The sequence below is a fragment of the Parambassis ranga genome, chromosome 4 (genome assembly GCF_900634625.1).
Source record: "Parambassis ranga chromosome 4, fParRan2.1, whole genome shotgun sequence".
NCBI lineage: Eukaryota > Metazoa > Chordata > Actinopteri > Ambassidae > Parambassis > Parambassis ranga.
The window spans coordinates 17,146,409-17,163,312 of NC_041025.1; the positions used below are offsets into that span (position 1 = coordinate 17,146,409).

The 16,904-nt window shown below is 41.9% G+C and overlaps 1 protein-coding gene across 6 annotated transcripts in view; it reads right to left on the reverse strand.

The window, feature by feature from the left end:
* The window catches only part of pde4cb (phosphodiesterase 4C, cAMP-specific b), a 76,571-nt gene that overhangs the window by 56,632 nt on the left and 3,035 nt on the right, over nucleotides 1–16,904 (reverse strand). For 2 of the 6 annotated variants that reach the window (XM_028404648.1, XM_028404642.1), the window contains exons 2-3: nucleotides 14,360–14,405; nucleotides 8,928–9,130 (exon numbers count right to left, since the gene is read on the reverse strand). In XM_028404648.1, coding sequence (XP_028260449.1) covers nucleotides 8,928–9,130; nucleotides 14,360–14,374 — 218 coding nt within the window. In that variant the 5' untranslated portion in view covers nucleotides 14,375–14,405. Of the gene's footprint in view, nucleotides 1–6,703; nucleotides 7,134–8,927; nucleotides 9,131–14,359; nucleotides 14,406–16,904 lie in introns of those variants that run through there. The other 4 variants (XM_028404643.1, XM_028404646.1, XM_028404650.1 and 1 more) reach the window with 4 other exon arrangements.

Genomic DNA, 16,904 nt, shown 5'->3' on the forward strand with positions numbered 1-16,904 from the left:
TTACATAAAATAAAGAGAAGCCTCATTTATCACTTTATGTTTACTGTGAAATCATCGCAACATTGCAGTGTTTACTGCACTGGCCTACAGAAACAGAAAGGGAGACGAGGTCTCATTGAAAGAACGAGACAGAAAAAGATTTTAAAAGACTACTTAACAGTTTGACACTGGTGACACTGGTTACAGTTTACTCACTCATGTGTCATTTCTTTGCCTGCAGCTGGAGTTTAGGCGGACTGTGACATTCCGAAAAACATTGGTATCCACAAACAACTTGTTGTTCCTTACATTAAAATAAATGTACACTTCTGTCTGATGTCAAATTACACTACCAAACTATAAGAAACAACAAACTAATGGGAATGCAGTGAAGGAGGTATGACCATGGCCAGAAGCAAAATTTTATCTGTCATAAGACAGATAAAAGAAAAAGACTTTCCCGGGTCCGCAGCATACACGGTTTCTGATTAACAACAACTGAAGTGGAGGCCACCATCGTCATTTCAGACTTTTAAGATGTAAACAAACAACAGTGTGTTTGTGTTCCTGGTAAAATCTGATCTCCAGGAGGTAAAATTACATCTATTATCTATTTTGAGTTTGTTTGTTTGCCTTATGCACACTTCAGCAAACACAAGAAGAGGTACACCATGACCCTTTTTAGTAAATTATATTTGTGCTGTCCTTGGATCCTCCTCATGCTTGAAATCTGGGCCTGAATTTCTCTCGCCACATCTTCCTGTATTTTTTATGTATCTAAACAATATTTGAAGCTTAAACATTAAAATTATTGCAATTTTCAGCTTTTATCAAAGTTCTTCACACAACAGTGGGAGCCCTTTAAAAAAAGTAATAAGTGTCGAGAGTATTTTTGGCTCGTCTTAGGCTTGTCATGTGCCTGTGAGCGGTCTCCAGTGCTACTGACTAATTGCTACTGGCTAACAGCCTCGATGAAAAACTCACTAAACAGCGTCTCTCTGGACCGCTGTGCCTGTCTGTGGCTGCCAGTGTGGAGAGGAGAAGCGGGCAGCTTCGCATTTCCGCTGTCAGGTTTTCAATAAACTGCAAAGATAATGACTCACTGTCCCAGCTACTGGATGATCAGCCTCTTTTAATACAGTCACCCTTTAAAGCACTTGGACTGTTAACAAAAACATGACAGAGCTCTCAATAATTAAAGGAGAAACAAGCTAACGTCTTGTGCCAAAAGTGCTACAGCGATTGGCTGCTTGTGCAAAACTAGTTTCATTTAAAAGAGTGAACCATCTATTAAAGAAATGTTCAGTAACATAAATTCACACTTTAATACAGCCAGTCTTTGAAACAAGAAGACAAAAGTGACCAAGAGCACAGTGGCTGTAATCAGGTCGTAAAAACACGTATCCATCAACCACCTTTAATTTTACTGGAGCACGATTTCCCCTGCAGCAGTCACGGCAGCGCTTATTGGTATTAAAGCAACAACTAACACAGCCGCCGGGTCACACAAACCTGCAGGTCAGGTCATCCAGCAGGTAAACACCATAGTGTCACTCAGTGATGCTGCTTGTTAACATGAGACCAGAATCTAACCCCCTGTCTGATAACATAATGAGGGACCTTTATACCATTATCCCAAGAAAACAGAGCTCTATAGCAACAGACAGAAGAAGAGTTTTTCGAGCTGGGGAGCGGTGCTACTTGTTATGCATGAACTCACTGCAGACCTAAAAAGATGAGCGCATCCTGCAGCCAAAAGGCCACCATTCCCTCAGCGAGCTGACATGCCTTCATCAGTAACAGTGACATGTTGAAGTGCCCTTAATAGAACACTGCTAACTTCCATTTGTTATGCATTGTAGTTCAGCCTTAAGAGCAGGCTGCCAGCTTGACAAACAATTCACTCTGACATTTATGATGCTGTCAGTGTGCCAGTAACACCTATTAACATGCACAATTGGACAGAGATAAACAGGAGTGGAAACAGGCATTAGCTACAGAAGGAGTGTGTAGAGGTTTTATTAGCCTAAAGAGAACAATAGTATTCATTTATCAGTAGGACTATGACCCCTATTGGCTCTTTGAAAGGGAGTGAGTTTTTTTCACCATGTTTAGCCTCCATGGTTCTACAGCCATAGTTAGCAAAAGGAGGGGTATCTAGTTTTTTCTATCTAAAAACGGACCACTAAATTCTACATACTGGTCCTTTAAGTGGTGCTTTTTGACAAAAAAGCTAAAAAGAACAAAGCAACCCTTTGAGATAACAGAAAAAACTAGCTGCCAGCAATACACAAAACAACAAGGTCATTTGGGCACTGTAGTCAAAAGATCGACAAGAAAAAAATGAAAAAGGATGAAGGCAATAAACCGTGTCCATATTTTGGAGAAGCCAGAGAATGGTAACAAATGTCAGACATGTTCTTCTTTTTACTTTACTAGAATAGACTGGAGATCTGCCCAGAAGGTGCCCTGCCTCTCACCCACTGACAGCTGGGTTAGGCTCCAGCCCCCATGTGACCCTGTACAGGAAGAACCAGGTTAAGGTTGGAGGGAGTTTTGGACACGATTTGCTTAGGTGTAGGAAAAGATAATAAGCAGACAAGTTCAGAACAGCTTCTTCTCGAGAGGCCTATTCCAGCCACAAAACTTTATATGCACTTATTCAGCATTCAGCATGACAGCAACAGATGTAAAGACTGGTACTTTCAGTCTACTTAATATTCGCCATTTTCCTGGCTGACACATCATTTCAATCACCTTAAACAATCAGCCACTGCTGCGGCTTTCCCGGTAAGGAATGACAATCGGTATGGACCAATAACATTCAGAACAGAGCTGAAGATCTTTGCCCGAACCAAAGGGAGCCGACAGGCTCTTTAAAAGCTGTCGATCAAAATGTACTTGTCGGGCTGAATTCTGTCAGGTCTACATTTTAAGGCCTGATTACAGCTCTAATTCACAATATAGAAGAAAATGTTCTGTCTGTAAGAGCACTGACAGATGAAGTGTAATCTCCTCTCCTTCAATACTACCAGAGTCTAACTGCAGCGTCCACATTTTGTGGATGTTTCTTGTTCCAAACTGACCTTTGAACTCTTCAACATGCATCCAAAGACATTCTAATTTTACCGTACTGTAGACTGCTGCTGACTCATTTCACTGAACATCTTTTAACATAAAAGACAGCTTCATAACCATTCATAAATATAACTGTCTTACATAAATTTTCGGCCCATCTGTGTGTGCAGAATATTTATACTTAAAAAGTGAGTCATCTAGAATGAGACACAATCGAAGGCACACTAGGACAGAAAAAGGAAAAATACGTCTTCAGCGGAGGGTATAAGAGCAGTGCCAGCGGTGTTGTCGTTGGTGGATATAAAGCTGGCTGACTCACTGGTCTTACTCCTACCTACAGCTCAACCTGTTTGCATATCCACCGTCATCAGTGCTGGGCAGCAGGCGCAGACAACATTCACTCTGGCAGGACAGCAAACAGTGAACAACATGTACTGTTGTTGTACTGTACTGTGACAGTGAGGGTGAAGGAAAACCTCAACTGGCCCGTTTTCAATGACTCCACAGCACCAGTGAACTCAAGAGCACACATACTGTTTCTATTTATACTTTGTTTCACACACACTTGCCCACTGCTGAATTCACACGTTGCTTGTTAGTGCTCACTTATGTATTTTATTCATCAAGTCTGATACATATGTTTAATCGTAGTCATTGTTACTGCACATCAGACTGTGACCCAGGGGAACATTTCATCTCATTTATTTATTTTTAGGTGCATTACTATCTTTGTGATAATCTGCTTAAGGTCACAGTTAAATGTATTGCTCAGATCATGGTTTGCAGTCATGCTGGGATGTCACCCATCAGTGTGAAACCTCCACCCTGAAGCATGTGTGAATCGAAAGCAGCAGAAGGTTTGTGCGTGTCAGTGTGCATGTGTGCAGACATGATCGGCCAGGGGAAAAATTAAAATATTAATTAATGAATAAAATAGCAGTGATGGTGTGTGTTAATGATTATTCTAAGCCGATAGCCGGAGACAAAGTGCATTAAAGGTCTCTGTAGAAAGACACAGAGAGATACAGAGGAGCACACAAACCCTAGAAGAATATCTACTTGTATGTGTGCAAGAAAATCATACAAGTGTGACAGAATACAACGAGAGAGGCTGAAAACAAGCCAGGCGAGGTGTTTACTGTCTATAAATTACAACAGGAAGAGGAGGAGAGAGACAAGTGGTGTTTGTCAAGCGTTAAATAATTTCTGATGCACATAAAGAAAGTCAATAAACAAACAAAATAATCCGCCATACTGCCACAAATATACATCTTATTGTTGTGTTTTTCACTCTCCTCCTGACTAAAACTACTTTTATTGTGTGATTTTTTTTGTCTTGCTGCGCTGTCAGGGGACAAAAACAGAGCATTCTGTGAAAAGGCTCTGAGGTGAGACGAGCCGTGGTGTTGCTTGTTGACAGCGAGCAGCGTCTGGGGAGTGGACAGACAGCAGTTTGCAAGCTTGTTCAGCGGAGCCAATCAACCAGGTGTTCTATTGTATTTATATTACATCTGGTCTTTCTTGCAGAAAGCGAGCTCTGGTCTGTGTGTGTGTGTGTGTGACATGAACACAATGATGCAATGTGAGGGATGAAGAGTGTAGCTAAAATCCTATTAGGGCAGAAGGAGACAAAATCAATGTAAACCAACAAACAACTAAATCTCAGCAGAGATAATTAGATAATAAAGTCACACAAAACAAGTCTCAGAGACAAGACTCATGTCCCCCGCAACTCTCTTCTGTTTCTTTTCCTGGTAAAATACCACGAGGTAACGAGGTGAGGCAACACAAACACATGTGAGGCATCAATCTCTTCCCTTTGTGTACAAACAAAGTAAAGAGAGCAGCCTTTCATCATCCTGTGACTGATGAGCTTTACATAGAGGTTCAATCTTAGCCAAAGCATCCCTCACATCTTCCTCCACCATTTCTCAGAGCGCAAGCTGAGCCTGAAGAGCAGGTAGGCAGCCTCTGCAGCAGACACCCACTCAGTCACACTCAGTGTTATTTCACTGGCTTTTAAATACAGAACAGCTGCAAGAACCTGATTAAACTTACAATCCTTATTTTTTATGAATCGGATTTAACTCAATAGTGGAAACTGTTTTCTAACAATGCTATCAAACAAGACATGTAAAGGACCCACATGGGGGATTGATGTCATGAAGCTGTTTGTGATGAAATCATTCAGACTGATCCTCGTCTTTATCTTTAACCATCAACACCAACATAGAGGGATGGTTACAACATATGTGCTCATTTTGAACAGATTGTCAGGGTGACAAATCTGATCTGCAGTTCCAGATCGACGGCTGCACCACGGCTAAGACACTGATCCCAACTTTCACCCAGGACTTTTTTTTTTTTAAATTAAAACGAGTATTGTTAAATTCGGAATGCCATCTATTTGCCATATTCCTTAAAAAGGTCTTTATACCATGACCGCAAAAAAATAACTGAAAGGGATGACAAACATACATCATCTGTAGATGCAGACAAAGATACATCATCTGTGGCTGCAAAGGCAGTGATTGGTCAGTGTCCACACAACCAATGACACACCTTTCTCCCTGTGTGTGCACCAACCTGATCTAAACGTGCTGCTAACAATGAAGCTTGTTAAGATTTTTATCTTGTCCTCAGACACATACTGAGCTGTGTGTGACAGCAGTAGTCAGGTTTGTTTCGGGTTTTTTTGATGCTGTTTTGTGTACATCTGTGTGTTGGGAAATGTTGACTGATCCCTGAGGTAATTGATTGCAGTTAATATTGCAACACTGTCTGGTGAAATGTGGGCAAACTGAGGCAACAGGACACAAGATGTCACTGATAATCAATAACCAATATGTTCACTTCTGCATTTTTTTACATGTGCAGGCAAACACTGGACTCTATGTCTGAAACAGGAAACTACTGTAAGCCACATTTAAGGGGAAGATGTGAAGTGGCACGATTAGGAAAAGCAAAGAAAAAAGTGTGCAACACAAGTTCACACCTTTTAATGGCGTGCATCTGAAAACAGGCTGCTACAGTCATCTGGGTGCTTTTTTAAAATCTGTTCTGAGCAAACGTCAGACGAAAAAAAAAAAACTGATGCCAGCTTTAGGATTTTCCTGAAGGTGTTAATGAAGGACTGGATAATTTAGTGTCACATTATATTGAAATTAACAGGAGCCTTCAGAACACAGTTGTTACAGACAGTCTAATAACCAGCTGATATGAGTTGAGGAGTCCCTGATAATCATCATCTCTTTGTGTCAGCAGGGTTAGAGGCTTGCAGACTTTTTCTTTCATTTTTGTACAGCAAGCAGCAAAGAATAATGGCACAGGCTGTGCGTTCTAACATCCATACCGTCATTACTGATGGCTCCACTGTGTCAGCTGTAACTTAGAGCCCCATGAACAGAACAGGTATTTAATGTGTGATGATTACTGTAAATTTAGCCTAAATCATTATCTTTTAAAGTTAAGTTAATTTGCATTTACCTTCATATTAAACATGTTAACGACAGAAAAACAAATGTGGAGCACACATAGATAAAGTGGGTGAGACTCCATTAAGTCAGTATTTAAGTAACGCTGTGTGGTTTTGGTTAAGTTTTGGACTTTTAGTGACCGTGTAACCGTCAGAAGAGGAGCGTGTTACCGTTTCAGAGAGGAGGGCCAGGACATGCGGGGTTTCTTCAGACCGGGTCGCAGCTTCTCCAGGGTCCGGTTGCGGCACAGGTAGCGCTCGGAGTCCGAGTTGAAGCGCTGTTTGATCCGTATGTGAGTCCTGGGCTGCCGCCACAGATGTTTTGGCGGCTTGGCGAGCCCGGCTCCCTCTCTGCTTAGCGTGACGCACTCCATGTTTGGACTTTTACTGTATTTTTAAAGCGAGTTGTGGATGAATGCAGAGCGAAATAACGCGGAGAGAAGAAGACGGAGTGAGAAGAAGAGGAAGGAAGCCACGCGCCTCAGAGCACGGAGAGCGGCGCGCGCGGCATACTGGTGCGCTGCTGTCCACGAACCCAAGTGCTGAAACGTCAGTGAGGCTGTCACTTCACACCGACACCGACTCTCTGCCTGCCTCCTGCTCCGTCCCTCCGTTTATCTCTTCTTTTATTGTCTCTGTCTCACCCACTCCCTCCATCCTCACCTCCCTCCCCCCCTCTCTCTCTCTCTCTCTCTCTCTCTCTGCTTCCTCCATCTGTTTCCCTGCCTGTCTCTGTCCTAACTGTCACACTCATCACAAACACTGCTCTGTCTTTACTGGATTTATTTGTAAATATCACATATTAAAGTCACTGATTCCAAACTCCCAGCTTCAGGAGAAAAAATGATTTGTCACAATTAGGTCTCACACCAGTGGACCTTTCATGAGATGTCTGCAGGTCTCTGGTGTCCAGTGGGCCTGATGGATGTTGTTCGGTTAACACAGTTTTAATACTTTGCAGGAAGGTTTGGTGTAAATATATTAAAAATTATGTATCATTGTGTTCTTGGGGGCGGGGGCTCTTCCTGATGGTAGCCAAAACTGCCGACCACGCTAGACGAACAGTTTTCCTTGAGTCCACCATGTTGCCATGACATTTAAATGATGTCATGCAATATGTCCATATGTTCCATTAACATAAATGTAACCAACGCCTTTCAAATAGTGACAACAATGTATACGTTTCACTCACAATGGTGACATTATGGGTCGTATGTGGACTTTCCTGTCTGGGACCAGCTCATCTTTTTTACTGCACCATGCTGCACCTGCACAGTCAATGAAAATCAGAGCAGGCCAGCTTCTATTAATGGGCCATGTGACTGAGACAGACAGGTCCCCATGGCAGACAAAGTTGGACTGGGGTCAGGGTGGGACACACAGCCAAAGTCACTCACATTGACACAGTCGTCCATTTTTTTCCTCCATCATTTGTTTACTTGCTGTCTGATATTTACTCCTGGCTGACAAATGCCACTTGCTGGAAGGTTTGGCTGCAAGTCACAAATTGAAGGGAAACAAAATCATCTTTATTAGCATAACTGGAAAGCAACACAGGTCCAAATTATTGGCTGTTACCAAACCCACCTATGTGTGTGTCACCCTGCTGGGAACATACTGTGTGTGTGGCATCATTAGCTAACAAGCTGTTTAGATTCTCAGTCTGAAAGAATGATCACCACAATGACTTCACCCCTCTATCATTAATACCCTGACAACACACACACACACACAGATGTCCAAGCATAAAAATGGGCAACTTTTATCACGGAGGTGCTAAAGAGACAGGAAGCCACACAAACACACACCTATGACCTTTCGCTGACAGTCTTTCACCTGCTGCTGCTGCAATTACCAGACACATTTTTTAAAAGGGAAGACGGCTCTCATTATCACCTGAAACCACAAAACACATTCCACCTTTCTTTCTTTGTGTGTTTGTGTGTGTGCTGCCTTCGCTGTCACCCAGAAAGCTCTCTTTGTTCAAACCTGCTGTTTCAAGCAGAAACAAACAAATGTTACACCCTGACACTCTGAGCTAATGAGCAGAAAGAAAGAAAGAAAGAAAGAAAGAAAGAAAGAAAGAAAGAACCTTCCTAATCTGTCAACCAAATTCTATGGCATGAGTTTGGATACACATCGTTTCTTTCGGTGACACCAGCTGACAGATGCGCCAAATCAAAACAGCCGAACAACAACTCCACAGAGTATTACATCACCAAGACATAACAGAACAACATAACATGCTGAATCAAGCTGAATGAAGCGTATCAGGCAACAGTGCTCTAAAGATGAACCTTTGATTTGACCTGCAGTATAAAAACACATTAACTCAAAAAGGAAAAAAATCAATCTAAAGAAAAGAAGGACGGGGTGAAGTGTGTGTGTCACTGACCGATGTTCATCATGGCTGGCCAGCGCTTGGCTGTACAGGACTTCAAGTCGCTCTAGATGCAGGCCGAATGCTGCAGATGGACGCCGGGTATCCACTGAGTGGTCCTGACATGAGTGTCTCCTCCACAGTGGAGGCAGCAGCAGAGGGCCGGAGAAACGCCGCCGCACCACCTGGTGGACGGCAGGAAGAGACTCTCGACGAGCCTACACGGAAAGAGGAAGAGTCGATTAAAGGTTCATTTCTGCAAGAAATAGGAATAGAGCTGCTATATAGCACTACGTGGAGAACCATTTGAACAACTTGCAATCATTCTGGGTACTATTATACAGCATACATAACCCCGGAGTACATTTCACATTCCATCAAATATATTAAGTAAACAATAAGACAAATTATTATTTAATAAAACATTAGAGAAGAGACAGAAATTCTAAATTATTATCCAACATGCAGATCACTGTTGACATGTGGATATATTATCTGTGTATGAAACTATTTAAGTGTTCGAAATAGTTCACTAAATGACTCCATGAACCCACATGTATCTTCCCTGAGGCGTCTGCAGGCTTCATACAAACACTTTTCACAGTTGACACTAAGTAAGCAGTTTGTTTGTCTTCATCTCTGAGCATTAACTGTGTGTGTGTCAGTGTGTGTTCGTTCTCTCTGCCAAGTCATTTAGTATAATAATTCATATCAGAATCCATTTATGCAGCACACAGTGATACCAAGCAGACAGACAGCAGCTTTGTCTGGCTGACAAACAACCGAGTGTAAACACTGTATAACCAAGATGACTTCTCATTAAAAGGGTCAAATGAGATTCATGCAGCCAAGAAAACACATACAGCTCACAAATCCATGTCCATTATGGCAGCTTCAGTAGACTTCCAGGAGTTGATTTCAGTGAGAGCTAGAGCTGATGAGTATTGACCTGCCATCCATGAAAAAAAAAAACGAACAAGACAGTCATCAGTGCTGGTGTCCACCTCAGGCTACACTCATCATCTCAGGCTGCATTTGCCTCCACCGATGTGGGTTTTCTCCACCTGCTACTCCTTTGGTTATTTTCTCCCAGGGTCAGTCTTTGTACTGTAGTGACACTGATGCATCTAAAGGTTGGGTTATCCTCGAAATGTTGTCTGACCTTGTTAAAAGTGTCATTTACACCAAATTTGGAGATAATAGGAAACGGAGGGACTCTCCAATCCAGCCCAACAGTGGTGGGTTTAACTTTTAAGGCGGTTGAAACTCTGTTATCCATTGAACAGGGCGGGTCACCATAGTAACCAAGCTTATGCCAGAGTTTACAAATGCAGCTCACAGCTGGAGGCTGTCTGTAGCAGATGTGTTCTGAAGATACTCTGATTACTTCAGGTGGGGAGAGATGTGTTGCTAATGTGGGGAGCGTTTTGAAGCTGTGTGATAAAACAGGTCTGACCTTGTGCGGCGCCACATTTTTGCTATCCATGAGTCCGAGGAGACCATTTTGTCTTGTTCTGTGAAAATGGAGTCTCCTCTTTGCTGGACATGTCCAATAAATTCTCAAAGGGAGGTGCTGATGTGACATTAGGCGTATAGAAAGATGATTGAAGGATGAGTTCCACAGTCAGCAGTGTTGGGGAAGGAGAACTACTTAAAATTTAAGCTAATGAAGTCTGACTAAGCTAAGCCCTTATTTCTTGGAGGTATGTGCAATATTTTTACATTCAGGTGAAATAATGAGAACATCACAGTGCAATAACAACATACAAGTTGAGGTTAGCCTCAATTAAATGTCTTCAACAGACTTTGATTAGCGATGTTCAAGGTGATGATTTTTATCGACTTTTTGACAAAATGGCTGCCCTGTTGTTATGTTTTCTGTTTGTCCACATTTGACTGTCAACACTCCTTTTATGTAAATTATTTCTTCACTCTGGGTTGTTTTTTGTAACGGTGTTACTGACTGAAAATTCACTTCCTCTTACTTCCTTAGTGCTCCTGCAGTTAAGAAACCAGGTTACTCTGAGAAATTAGGTTACACAAACCTGCCTGCGATCAGATTTCTCTCTCTGACCTTACTGTGTGTGTGTGTGTGTGTGATTGAGCAGCAGCTCTGTGAGTAAACTCACAGTTTTTTTTCATAAGTGAGTGTGTTAACAGTTAGTTTCAGTCTCAAAGGGAGATATTTTCCTGTGAGGATGTTAAATCTTTTCTTCTCTTTCTCTCTGTTCACATGCATGAATATGAATATTAGACATTCTGTCTCAGTTAAGGCTACCAGGTTTCTATAAACCCCTGCACTGAGTAAGGAAGCTGGTTTACGTGCTTGATAAAAAGGCCGCTCTGTAGGAGTCGACTGTAACCTGGTTATTTAAAGGCTCTGAGGTGACACATTTAAACATCAGCACCTGGATGTGGTAACTAAATCTAATCTGTGGTAAATCTAAATCTAAAGACACACAGATAATTAGTTTTTTTATTGAGTGGCTGTGTGAAAAACACATCGTTCCATGTATCACGGTTATTTTCTGTACCAGCTCACACACTCCTCTTAGCATCCTCTTTACTTTTGATGCTATTCTCTATCTGACATACCCTGCAGGTTTTCACACGCAACAAAACATCATATACCTTTTTATCAGCTGAATGACACATATTCCTCCAGCCAATTAGAAGCAGGGAGGAAGCAGCTGCCTGTGTTATCACCTGGCCTATCTCCTGCCATGCCACACACAGGAAGTGAGAATGAGATGGAAGCAGCGAGGCTGGTGTGTGATCAGATGGAGTGGTGGGTTCTCAGCAGGCTTCTGCCTCTAAAAAACCAATGAGCTGTCGATGCTCGTTCTCCATTAGTACAGTGCTGTATCAATGCTCATGACTCACATGCTCTCCCAAAGTGCCTGTCATATGTTCAGCTCAGTGTGGCAGCGCACAGCAGGAGCTGAACTCAAAGCACAGCACCGAAGTCACTGAGCGATGGCTTGTCACAGCTCAGTGCAGCCTGGGCGAAAGTGTCACAACATTAACATCAATACAAACAGCAAAGTCTTGCTGAAGCTTTAATTTCACCACTTTACTCCTAATGTTTACATTTTTACATTACATAAACTGCTGCACATATTACCAGTGCAGTCATGATGAATCATAAATCATTTCAACTTTAACTTCATCATCATCAGAAGCAATGAAAACAAAGGACGTATTAACACATTTCTGCTGCAGTCTATTCTCAGTGCCATTAAAACATGGTAGAAACATTCATGGTCTTCATCGCTGAAAAATGAATGAACCTGTCTGACACAAACTGCATTATTCAAATGGCCAGGCTGGCTCTAAAAGAGGACCAATCCACACAGACCTTCAACGCTTCATTTTTTTCCGCTTTGCTCAGAGTTGGTCAATACAGGGAGAACAGAATGCCACCTGGACACCTCCTTAGGGAGGTTTTCTTGGTGGATTCACCTGGGACTAGACCCAGATGATACATGGAGAGACATACAGTGGGGGGGTCCTCTCCCATACTTGGAATCTATATACTGTATGACAGCTGGGCTTAAAGGAGGGTCGGTCGTATAGGTGCAGGAACATCAAAAACCCAACAGACACAGCTTCGTCCCCAGAGCTATGAAATCCATCACCCCATCTTCTCACACATCCAACACCCACCCACCCACCTACCCACCTTTTTATTCTTTATTCTATTTTTATATTTATTTAGATATATTTTAAATGTGCCTTTTTCAGACCGTGTGTCTTACTGTGTGCCTTAAGCCAGGAGCTGCTCAACAAAATGTCACTGTCTGCATAATGACAATAAAGATCCTTGATTCTTGAGAAAAACCTTAAGATCCCACGGAGGATCTACAGCTATAAGGCCTGGAAGTCCTGCCGCCCAGACATGCTAGATAAGTAGCAGCAGATAATGAAGGAACATACAGACGTGTGGTGTGACCCACTATAGAGTCCACCTCCACATCAGCAGGCCTGAACTACCAGGAAGACTCCAAGACTTTAAGACAGAGATCAACAACGGTCTCTATTAACAGTCGCATGATATTTAAATGGCTGCTCACGATGTGACATTTTACACATAACCATAGGTATTATAAATCTGAATGTGGCATATGACAGGATCTAAGTGCCATTGTCTGTCTCAGCTGGGACAGTTACTGCTGCAAAACGATCCAAGTGGAACGATCCAGCCTGTTTGCAATCTGTTGCAGCTTTCCAAGCAAATACTGCTCTTTATTTTATCTCCATTACCAGAGTCTTTCTTATGTTTTATTGCAGGCTTATGATCTGACCGTTTAATTTCTGGGCTCTTAAAGCATCTCAGACTCTTTCTCTCTCCATCTTGTGAGTCATTATCGTAAACCAGCTGATTAGCCTGTTGTGAAAATGTGTCCTTGACTTCAGTCAATCAGAAGACAAATCCCTGTAATTTGGCTGCAGGCGCCATCCTCAAATCATTATCTTCAAGAATTACACAAAACCCTGCTCATAATTCAGCCTCGCGTGCTCAAAATAAGGACGAGACCTCATCAGGAGTGCCTTTTTTTAAGGATCGCTGCGTGCAGTGACAGATTCTGATTGATCCGGAAGTAATCTGCAAACTATCAGATGATTTCACTGCAGATAAATTGTGTTATGCACTGTGTCCCTGTCTGGCATTGAGAGTGTGTGTAATAAGTGCTGCTAATTACAGCACACCTGACATCTTGCCGCTCTGACCACAGACCGACATGCACCCGAAGTTTACCACCACAGGCTTCCCACAATCCCATCTGCTCCGCTCAGCATGCACACACTCATGTATCCACTGTATTCTCATGCATTAAACACAGGTATATAAAGACACACACACACACACACCAGCACAATGGTGATGTAATTAGAGATGATAGCATTTCATCAGAACACGCCAATCCTCGCTAAATGAGAAAATAAATACTAATTCAATAGCTAAGAGAAGCGTAGCTGGATAAACCTTCCCACTGTGTGTGTGTGATGTGATGTGACGGGTATGTGTGTGTGAGTCAGATAGAGCCCGCTCCTTTGAGGCCCAGATAAGATAAAAACATTCACCTGTATGTATAATGAGACCTGGAGGTGCAAAGAGTGTAATTAGTATCACTCCATAAATAGAGGCAGCCAATAAGACCTCTCTGATGGCGTCCACAGGTGTATGTGTGTTGTGTGGAGCTGGAGTTTTCACACTTCAAAAGTCAGCTCACACAGCAGCCAGAGATACAAATGTAGGGGTTCCATATCTGAGCCTGTTTTTTTTTAACCGTATTAACAGAAAACAGGCGGCATTAACAGGAAAGGATGCCTTAAACAGACATGTATTTCTTGATTCAGGACACACATGCAGCACTATACATATAGATATATAAAACAAATGTGTGTGTGTGTGTGTGTGCCCCCTGTCAAAATTGTCATCTTACCTCAAACCGAGACATTGATCTTGGTTAGTTGTTGTTAAAACAGCAACTGAAACAAATAAGGAACACAGGGTCAATAAATACACAATAAAAGGGTTAAATTCAGAAGAAGACAGTTAAAGAAGCTGGAAAATTAAAGTTACCTAACATTTATGAAAATGGTACTCTATATCTCTCATCTATAATGTATTCATTTGACTCATCAGCACCACCTGTCACACCATGTGCTGATGCCGGATGGGTCTTTATTCCTGCCAGAGGACTCAACGAGGCTAAAATGCCTCACAAGCCAGCAAAGAACACGATAAAGCTGTTTTATGACTTTGATTTAATGGTTTGTTCCAGAGAGCTCAGCCATGCTGTGAAATTTAATAACAATAAGCAGAGATCTTCACACTTCAGAACTGTTCTTCAGTGCCTCATGAATGACCTGAGATCAGGACAGTGAGGCTTTCGATATTAAGGAGCAGTCACACTGAACAGCTCCAGTCGAAGATGAGTCGACCCTGATGATGTTACCACATTTCCACAGACACGTTACTGATGACTAACAATGTGTAAAACTGATGGAAAACTCCTTTTAGAGGATGATCCTGCAACAAACACATAATCTTGTCCTTCCTCATACTTTGAGATGATTTGTCTCACATTAGCTCTGCTCTGCGCTCTCAGCTGTGACGTCTTGTCAGTCACAGGCTGCTGTAGCTCAGGGGGACAGATCAGTGAAAGAGGAGTCACTTTGATGTGTTGTAATTCCTGCTGTTAGTCAAAGATGCTCTTGTCTCATTAAACTTTCCTTCAGGCCACAACAGTCAATTCATGCAGAAAGATTTCTGCAGCACAAGCTAACATAAAACACAAACTGTCAGGATTCAGGAGACTTAATCAGGTTTATTATGCCACACTCAATTTTTTTAGGTTTTTTGGTTCAAAACAAAAACATCTAAAAAAAAGTACCAATGCATTTGTAACCTTTTTTCATGGGAAATCCCTCTTCCTGTTGGCCACTCTCTGTGCCAATCTTACATTTATACTTCCCTTTAATGATAACCTGTCCATCACCATCAATAAGATAGTGAAGGAAATCAGCTTTCAGAGCAGCACTAACTCTGTTTCTCACGTTGGACTGAGGGCAGACTTGATGCTACACTAACTCATTCTAATATTATTATTCATACTTGAGCGTCTCCTACCTGACAGTGCTATAAGCTGTAAATATCACTGACTCTCCACTCCTCCATTGCAGCTCCTTTTTTATTTTACTGTGCCTTCAAATCTCCATCTTGCCCTTGGCTAAATACAATACTGTACATCTCCTCCATCTAAAATATGGACTCTTCCTCACAATCATCACTGTGTTTCTTTCTGCATTCAGTGTCTGTCATATCTTTGGCATTTTAAGTGTTTTTCTTTAGCACCCCTTAAAACATGCATGCTGCTCATCTCTCTCGTGCACATGCATGACTCTAAACACAAAGAGCAAACACACTGGAGGCAGATCATGCACTCCACATGGAATTACCCTTCACATTGAATCCTAAACATAAAGAGAGTATGTGGTGATTGTATAATATTATAAGATCATAGCGGGAAAGTACAGAATGTGCCAAACAAATTAATCATAAATCTACACAGGAAACACCCACCATGCTATCACATATTTGGTTTTGCATACAACAACAGCCTGAGCTGCATATAGATTTAATAACAATATAACAAGAGTGTGTGGAAAACAGAAATGAATGAATGCATATATTAGGCTACAGTCTGTGTCACATTGTAAACTTTATCATGATTTTAAACTCACTGATCCACATTAAAATGCATTTTAGAAGCCCAGCTGATCCACAAGCACTGCAAGTAAATACCATGCTCATTAAACTGTCCTCTGAATTACAGCATGTAAGATTTCTAACAAGGGCAGGACTCTTTAGCAAGCTCCTTCAGTCGACTTTATGGACAACTACGTTCCATCTGCTGTGTCCTTTATAAGTTGTCTTCACCAAAGATTGTGTGTTTAACTTTTTAATAGAAGAAGCAGATATATTCAGACATTTCAGTGAATCATAAGTGGGTCTTTCACATTCAGAACAAAAATAGGCCTTTCCTTTACAGCTCCATGACAAGTCAAAATGTCTGCTGTGAAAAACGCCTGTTATTGAAGCATCAGCTGCTCTGACAGACACACACACACGTCTACTAACTACAGATCTTTCTAAACTTACTGGAATCTTTTGCCTCTAATGAAACAAAAGCTTTCCTTTGGCCTGTAGAGCTCCACTGCACAGCTCTTTTGATCAGTACAGCTGGTGATGTGTTTGAGCCTGTCCAGGACGAGGCGATCCATCCCTCCTTAAAATAACAACAGCCTGCTTTTCCTCTCTGACTTAATCTAACACATTTCTAACCAACAACTTTAGGACACTGACACTATCACAGGTGGTGGTTGGGTGGGTATAGGGGTGGGGGAGGGGGAGCATTAATGTGATTGGGTATGTGTGTGATTTTCTACTGTGCGCTGTAATGACGGTCCACTTAAGGGTGTAAT